Source organism: Nuphar pumila, chromosome 3 (genome assembly GCF_984573655.1).
Source record: "Nuphar pumila chromosome 3, dmNupPumi1.hap1.1, whole genome shotgun sequence".
Lineage (NCBI taxonomy): Eukaryota > Viridiplantae > Streptophyta > Magnoliopsida > Nymphaeales > Nymphaeaceae > Nuphar > Nuphar pumila.
This window is the reverse complement of record NC_143251.1, coordinates 47,255,274-47,263,961: the sequence shown is the minus strand read 5'-3', so window position 1 is coordinate 47,263,961 and position 8,688 is coordinate 47,255,274. Positions and strand designations below refer to the sequence as shown.

Sequence of the window (8,688 nt, the reverse complement as noted above, 5' to 3'; positions counted from 1 at the left end):
AACAGCTCTTCCTGCCAATCGTGGCCAACGCACCGGGCTGCTTATCGCAAGCGTCAGGATGTGCTAGTAATGGAGGCTTCACTTGTCTGGTAAGAGCAGTTAGTGTACGTCACCTTGTATTGGGACGTTGCAAGTTCAAAACCCAATTGTACGGTTGTATAATTGGTGAGGGTCTGCCTAACCCCAGCTAGACTTAAAAAAAAAGAGCTTCAGAATGTGCTAATGCGGAAGCTTTGAAAGTTATCAAACATAATCTTCATAAATAAATTTAAAAGTTTACTTTTAGACAAAAAAGACATTGTCTAAATTTGCTGGAAATCAATATTAAGCAACAGTTTAATCAACCAAATTTTCAAGTTCTCTGTGGTCAATTGTGAGATCTTCAGAGGCAGTTAAACTCGTTAATGACCTCAGACCTTATCAGATTGAGGCATATAGTTAGATTCTTGCCACTTTTTCTAATAGTGAAAAGCAGAAGAGCATCTTGTGTGAGATACTGAGATCCCATTATTGTTGTAAAGGATGCTTGTAAGGTCAAAGTGGGTTTTACAAAATACCCAATTGTTTCTATTGCAGATGATCAACTTTAAATCTTCTGAGGCGCAAGTTTTTTCACATAATGTCTTGGAGTCGGTTGGTTTTGACCAAGCCATAGGTTGAGACTCTTTAGTTTCTTTAGGTTCAGTTATAAGAAAAACCACGGGCTGTATCTGACCCATTGACGGTTATCCAGAATTATATATCAAGCCCAGGTAGGTCGAGGAATTTCTCTATATTCGTGGGGGATTCTGTAAAATATCCAAAATATGAACCAGAGAAACGGAAGTGAAGAAATGTGATTACATGGCGTCTGTCATCCACCAATGTTTGTTGGTTTTGTAGTTGGGATTCAGAAGAAGAAGAAGAGCAGCAAAGGAAAAGTGTAAGCTTTTCTTGATTCCTTTGTGTTGACTGTTGTTTGTTTTTATTTACTTTTATTGTCGTGGGAACGCATGCTTGTTGACCTCTGATGATGCCCACCCTCACTTCTGAATTCAAAAAACCCGAATTTTATATTTTTTGTCTATTTCAAGAAGCAGGGGCGGAGCCGCTGACCCACAAAAATCCCCCAGGAATATGGGTCAGGGTGGGCACTCCACCCTTTCGTCTCTCTCTCTCTCTCTCTCTCTCTCTCTCTCTCTCTCTCTCTCTCTCTCTCTCTCCGGCCCTCCCCGCGATCCCACAGCCACCACAGACCCACAGGGTCCCTACTCTCTCTCTCTCCCACCTGCCCTCACTTGCAGTCTCTGCTTCCTCTCCCCATGAAAGGCAAACCATTTTCTTCCCTTGTTGGCATTTTTTGATCTGATTGTCAGTTTTGGTTCTGTTTTTTTTTGGGGGGGGGGGGTTGTTCTTGTGGATAAGTTGGAGGGTCCTAACTCCACTTAAGTGGGTGCCTGGATGCCCCCTACCCTTTGATTTTACTGATAATAAATATTTTTTACATTGTCAACTTTTAGCACCAAATAGGCTTGTAGGTTTTTTTGGTATTTTCTAAGAAGGCCTAAGGGTTACTTTTTCCATCTAAACAAAAAGGATCTTATTATAAAAAAAAGTTTTGTTTATTTTGTTATACATATGGTTATTTTATTCCCTTCTCTTGAATCTCAATGTGGTCTCTCTCTCTCTCTCTCTCTCTCTGTAGTATAGTTGAATCTTTTTTTTTATGCACCACACGAGCACGTTACTAGTTAACATAATGCATGATGTTTGATAGAGTTTGGGTTTTTTATTTAGTTTTTTTTTTTAATAGCATGAATGTTTAATTAAGGTTGTAGGGTTTTTTGTATTTTTTCTCCAATTAGCATTAGGCATGACATGAATATTTAATTAAGTATTTCTGTGTTTTTTTAATCAACATTAAACATATTCCATGAATGAATGCTTGATTTTGGTTGGATTATTTAGTTTTTTTTTTCAATTAGCATATCTATGAATGATGTTTGTTAGGATTTAGGGTCTTTTTATTGGGTTTTTTTAATGGAATAAATGTTCAGTTATGGTTTTATGGTTTTTGTGTTTTTCCAATTAGCATTAGGCATGACATGAACATCTAATTAGGCATTTCTGTGGTTCTTTTTCAATCAACATTAAACATGATTCGATAAATGCATGTTTGATTTTGGTTAGATTTTTAGGGTTTTTTATTTTTTTTCAATTAACATATCTAGGAATGATGTTTGTTAGGATTTAAGGTCATTTTATTTTCTTTCAATGCCATAAATGTTTAGTTATGGTTTTAGGTTTTTGTGTTTTTTTTCTCAATTATCATTAGGCATGAAATGAATATTTAATTAGGCATTTCTGTGTTTTTTTTTCAATCAACATTAAACATGATTCGATGAATGCATGCTTGATTTTGTTAGAATTTTAGGTTTTTTTCAATTAACATATCTATTAATAATGCTCGTTAGGATTTAGGGTTTTAATTTTTTTTTTATTGTGCATCCGTGTTCCCTAGTTTAGATTCCCATCTCCGCCCCTGTCAAGAAGGAAATGTTTCTTATGCACTCTCTGAATTTGAGATACAAAACACCCGGTTTCTCAATTAAAGTGAAATTGCTCCTTTTCATAAAGGAATGTGGTCTTGTATATTCTTTGGATGGTTGGATGGTTTCCTTAAATTTGTACATTTTGTATTAGTGCTGACCCAAAATTCAATTTTTAAATTTTTGGGTTGAAATCAGTCACAGATATCAGTGATATTTTCAAAATATTGCGATATTATAGCTATATTTTCAGTAAACGATATTATAGGTAAAATATCGCGTTATTTTGAAAATATCGCCATGATGATAATATCGCAATATTATCACGAGAATAACATGATATTATCACTTGCTGCTACTGTTTTTACTTATTTTCTACATCTTAAATGTGTTTTCTTCTTTATTTTGTATTTTTTACTTATTTCTTTTATTATATATGTATTTTATTATCTAAACATGATATTTTCTTACTTATTTTTGTTATTTTTTATGTATTTTTTATGCCCCCGAGATTTTTCCAAGATTTATCACCAAACCTATAATATCGTGAGAAATAACCTTGCATAGATATCGCCAATACCAATATTTGTGACTGGTTGAAATAGAAGGAATATTGAAGAGACAGAAAAGATGGTTTCCTTCTCATTAGTTTTGCTACCCTCGTCTTGTTTTCAGTTTTTGGCTAGGGATGTTCACCAATGATGCAAGGCAACTAGATCGAACTGGAAAGTATGGGACCCCAAGAGAGCAGTACCTTCAGGTTCTATTTGTTCATACGCTCTGTATTTTGGAACTCATGCTGTAAGCAGAGGTTTAATTGATGACTTATGTGTGTTAAAAGCAGCTTCTTCTTTCCATTATCGTTGTTATTTGTTGTTGGTGTGTGGTTGTTATGCAGTTTAGTTTCCTTTGAGTAATTTGATATCTTGCAATTCCTTCTAGCTTTGCTATTGGAAGCCTAATGGTCAATAACATTCCGAGCTATGTCACATGGGTGCGGGTGCGGGGATTCGGCACTTCCAAAAAACCTGGGTGCGGTAGGGGCAAAAATGTAAAAATAAATAAATATATATATATATATATATTAGAAAAGGGAATAATAATAATAATAATAATAGTAATGTAATAATAAACATATATTAAAAATCTAGAAATAATTTTAATGTATGGATCCACAGTTGGATCCAACATGCGGATCCACACCGCAAGAGAACCGCGGATCCACCTCGCTGCTGGATCCCGGGTCTTGGACTCGGCCCGTACCCTACGAGGAAAAAAAAGTATTCTTTAAGGCAACCCGATACGGGTTGCTCGATAAAACGAGGGTGGTTCCCGCAAGGTGAAATCGCAAAGGGGGAGGGGGCCGGAGCATAGCCACCAGGAGGACGGGGCGCTCCTACCTTTTCGGGGACCACCGTCCTCAAATAGGGGTCCCAAACCCCTTCTCTTCCACTCTCTGCCTCCCACACTCTCGTTCTTGCGCACGCCAGCAGGAGCAATCGATGCCCTCTACATTTCCCTCTATCTCTTTTTCCCACTGCCTCTCATCTTCCTCTGTTTTTTCGTTCTCCCTCTCGGCCTGAGCTCGACAGTAGCGGCACCGACAGACCTCCACTCTCACGACAACAGCCTCCTCGCCGGTTAAGGTAGGTTTTGCTGTGATTTCGCACAACTACTGAGTTTTCAAGCATGCTTTGGATTTGCTGTAACTCTCAACTCGAAAAATTGGGGGTTTGGGTTTGCCGTGAATCCCCAAATAAAAAATTTGGGATTTAGGGTAGGGTTTATTATGATTGTTGAGGGTGTATTCTGTTTCAAGTTGCAATGAGTTGTAATACACCCAAATCGAAAAGATTTTGAAGTTTTAGAGGGGTTTTCGTGTGGATGCAACTGCTGGCCTTTTCGTGTGCCGAAATGGCCCTGGGTGCGGTCAACGCACCCGGGGTCGGGTTGACCGCACCCGGTGCCGCACCCGCACCCACGTCGAGTCGCGTCGACGCGGGTGTGGCACCCTGCTAGCCGAATCCCTGTGACATAGATTCAGAACATATTCTGGAACTGATGATAGTTATTCCATGTTTTATCAGATTCTAGCCTCGCTGTTTCTCGAACCCTTTCATTCCAACCATCTTATCTTCCATCACACAGCAAAACATTTCCTCAGGGATGAGATAAAGATGTATGATGTATCAATGGTTCCCTAGTTTGATGCATGGATGCCTGAACAAACTATGGTCTGGTGTTAGGCTTGCTTTTATTGTGATTTGCTACATATCTATGATTCAATTATATATATATATATATATATATATATATATATATATATATATATATATATATATATATATATATATATATATATATATATATATATATAAAGAGTTCAGATGTACCATCATATTTGCGTGCACAAAGTGTCATGCTTCCAGTTCCTCTGTTGTTATCCAGTTATGAAGGCCGTGTAAAGTTTCAAAACTACATATGATTGTTTCGTGTTTCTTTGCATTTATTTTCATGTCTTTGGATGGTTATAACTTTTTGATCGACTTGACTGAGTTTTAGAGCAGTTAACTAGTGACTCTAAAGCCTAGAGAAAGGATTCGAATCTTCAATGTATTACAACATTTAAGGTCTATTTATGTTAGATGATCCTCTATTATCTACATACAATATTCATTGGTAACTTGTGGATCTGTATGGTTGCCTTTATGCCTAAAGGGATAATGACATTTGAGTTCTTAAATTCTAATGTCATTGTGTGCAGAGTATAATTTAGACGAACTCAAGGGGAGTTAATCATAGGGTAGTGGCATCTGAAAAATTAAAAAATAAAGAAAAATCTTAGACATTCTCAACCATCTCTAACCACAGCAGTATTGAGCTTTGATAGAAGATCGCTAACAAAGGACAACATTTAAATATCATCAGTTTCAGGAAAATATTTTCTTCTGCTGTAATTAACCAAAAAACTTTTTCATGATACGTAACTTTGCTTTGCTATTTGCCAAAATATTAGGTTGTTTCTCAATTTTACATGCATGTTCATTTGGTTTTCTTATTATATGAATGTAGGAATTGGTCACAGAGTTTCAGAAGACATCTGATGAAGGTATGCACAGATTTATGAAGCTCTTAAGTTGATATGATTATTTTCCATATTTACTGATTGTCTTGGTTAATTATATTTGGTATTGTTAGTCGCTAAACTTTGTCTCACAATCTCTCCCAAGACCCTTCATTCCCACGGTTCATGAATGATGTACTAGTGAATTGATGAGTTATATGTGTGCATGTGTTCATGAATCTGTGTTTGAGGGGTGGATGCTTGCATGTTCTGGCTTCAATTGTTTTTGTAATGAGAAAGGAAATGATGATTTTATTTGGGAGAAACAAATACAAAACAATGTTTTGGTTAGACAACAATGCATCAACACCATGATCTATGTTACAAGCTCTGCACTCAATATTCATACTACTGTCTTGGTTTTTTATGGCAAGTCAAATAACCAAGATGTATATTATTCATCTATATCAGCAATCTCAGGCTTCCTTATATGATGCCTGTTGTTGAAATGGATTATCAATCATGTAAGAAATGTAATTGAGTGCCCGTTCTGGCCTCAGATGAGTACTTTCATATTCATGAATAAGATCACTTGATTAAGAGATTTCTCTTTTAGCATGAAGCATCTGGGATGCAATTGGATTGAATCTTACTCATGTGTCATAGTTTCTTACGTATACTATTATTTAGGATTTATTTATTTATTTTATTTAGTGCTGATGCAATTTTCTTTCTTGGTGCAGAATCAAAAGAAAAAATTGTTGCCCATTTGGCTAACTTTGCATATGATCCATACAATTACAGCTTTCTTCGTAGGGTAACCAACTTATAAACTCCCATGAAAGTATGAGATCACTTATGTGCTTTTTACCATGTCACAAACATGAGTAAAATCTCATTTTTCTATTATACACAGCTGAATGTGCTGGAACTATTTCTGGACTGCATCACTGAACCGAATGAAAAGTTGGTAGAGTTTGGAGCTGGTGGGATTTGTAATGCTTGTGCTGGTAAAACTAATAAACATGAATTCTTGCATAACCCATTCACAGGCAGTAACCAGAATTTTATTATCAGTATATGCATTGTGTGGTTTTGACTGTGTCTGACACTACTACTACCACTGCTGCTGCTATTACTACCATTGTTTAACCTTTAAGGCACTCATATATCAGAAAAAAGCCTCAGCCTTTGACCTTTTTTCTGCAATTTTGTGCAACATTAACCGTTTCCATTTTTTATATGTTATCTGGATCATCTCTTAGTTGAAAAACTGTCTTTCAAAAAAAAATCTAGCTTCTTGCTTAGTCATTATTGTACCTCACTGTTTTCCAGGCATTTTCTGAGAAGATGGACACAGTTGCACTCCTGATATCACAATTCTATTTTGGTCCACATGTTCAATTTCTTCTAATACACAACTGAAATGAATAGGAGGCTGCAGAAGTTGTGAAAATTTGTTAGTGTACCTTTCATATTTAAATTGATGATAAAAATCGCCACTGCTAGTTCTTTTAATGTATTACACAAGTAATATTTTGGTTTGTTGTTACTGCAGATCCCTCAAATGCAGGGGTGATAGTGCAGTGTGGAGGGATCCCACTGATTATACAGTGCCTATCAAGTCCAGTAAAAAACACTGTAAATCTTTGAAACCCAAATATTTAATGTTGGAACACTAATTGAATCTGTTCAAGCTCTTCTGTGAATGGAAAATTTTCTTGCCTACAATAATATAATTGAAGCGACCGGTCTTTTTTGTTTCAAGGTTAATTATGGTCTTGGAGCTCTATATTATCTCTGCAATCCAGTGACCAAGGAAGAGATTTTGAAGCCTGAAGTGATTGAAGTTATCAGGAAATATGCAGGTGCAGAAGCAGTGAATCTGACTTTCAGTAACCTCGCCAAAGCTTTTTTGGACAAGCATGTTGATAGACCGTCATGATGAATTACTTGCTTTCTCTGGATTTTGGCACTTGGTATGGTACCGGTATTCGGGAATGAAACTTTGGACTCATCAGCCGATGTTATTATGCATTAGAGGAGTGCTAGAAGCAAGCCATTCGGAGGAAAAGTTTATTCGTATTAATTGTCATAATTATTTAGACCAGCATCAACATGTGTGCATCAGCTTGGAATCTACTAATCTGTTGATTTTGTTTGTCAATTCAGTCTAATGATGTATTGTTTCGCTCAAAGGCTGTATGATCCTCTGAAACATCCAAGTTAGACAACTACTGTGGGGGTTCCACCAAGGATCTTTATGTTGGGGGCAAGGTGGGATTTTTTTTTTGCGGGGCAGTAATTGCTATACAAAAAATGCTTCCAATTGGTTAAAAATTTATTCACATTATCGCCTCAATGGGACTAGTTTGTGTTATGGTTGTAACTTGTGGTAGGCAGGTATTCCATGGTTTAAGATGACGATGGTTGGATGCGAAAGGATGATAGGACATGATATGAGTGCTTATTGTGAGTGGGAAGCACACTTCCTATATAGTGGGAACCACATTTCTTATTCACTTCCCAAACTCTTTCACCTCACTTTCTCTTTTTTCTGAATTCTCTTTGTTAAGAGTGGGCAACGGGCCAACCTATTGTCAGCCAATTTTGGACCGTGCTAAGCTGGCCATTATTGGGTATAGCATGAGTCAAGCCATCGTGCTCATGGATTAGCCAAGCATACACCAAACTGGGTACAGCTGGGTCCCCAAAAACCAGTCCAGCCATGGGGCCAGCAAGCAGCTCAACCCTACTACTAGCTTCCCAGTCACTTCTGCTTCGCTTCTTATTTTTAAATATTATTGTGTTATTTTTAGTTATAACGAGATTTATATTCACTTAACATCACTTCCTATTTGCTTCCCATTTATTTCCATGTTTCATATTCGATCCCATTTATGCTTTCATAACGTTTCACGCTTCATACTTGACATTCTTTTTCTGCTTCCTTGTATCAACTTTCAATTCTGGTAACCATGATTTTAAAGTATGATATTTTGATATCTAAACGAGTTTTCAATAATTTTTAAGAATTAACAGCTCTACAATGCACCAAACTTTCAGTCTTTCACAATACAAAACGTCAAAATACAA

General features: G+C 36.7%; 1 protein-coding gene across 1 annotated transcript; it reads left to right on the top strand.

Moving 5' to 3' along the window:
• The first annotated feature begins 860 nt into the window (after positions 1-860).
• LOC149842815 (uncharacterized) lies at positions 861-8,139 on the top strand. The gene is made up of 7 exons (XM_089999454.1): positions 861-922; positions 3,204-3,288; positions 5,601-5,637; positions 6,336-6,409; positions 6,509-6,602; positions 7,151-7,233; positions 7,361-8,139. Exons 1-7 carry the CDS (start codon positions 864-866, stop codon positions 7,535-7,537), a joined length of 609 nt encoding a protein of 202 aa, XP_089855580.1. The 5' UTR covers positions 861-863; the 3' UTR covers positions 7,538-8,139.
• Positions 8,140-8,688: the final 549 nt, after the last annotated feature.

Excerpts from the sequence above, each read along its gene's own strand:
- LOC149842815 (XM_089999454.1), top strand. The coding sequence starts at position 864 with ATGTTTGTTGGTTTTGTAGTTGGGATTCAGAAGAAGAAGAAGAGCAGC. Across the intron at positions 3,289-5,600 it reads CAAGAGAGCAGTACCTTCAG|GAATTGGTCACAGAGTTTCA; the intron begins GTTCTATTTGTT and ends ATATGAATGTAG. Across the intron at positions 6,603-7,150 it reads GATTTGTAATGCTTGTGCTG|ATCCCTCAAATGCAGGGGTG; the intron begins GTAAAACTAATA and ends TTGTTACTGCAG.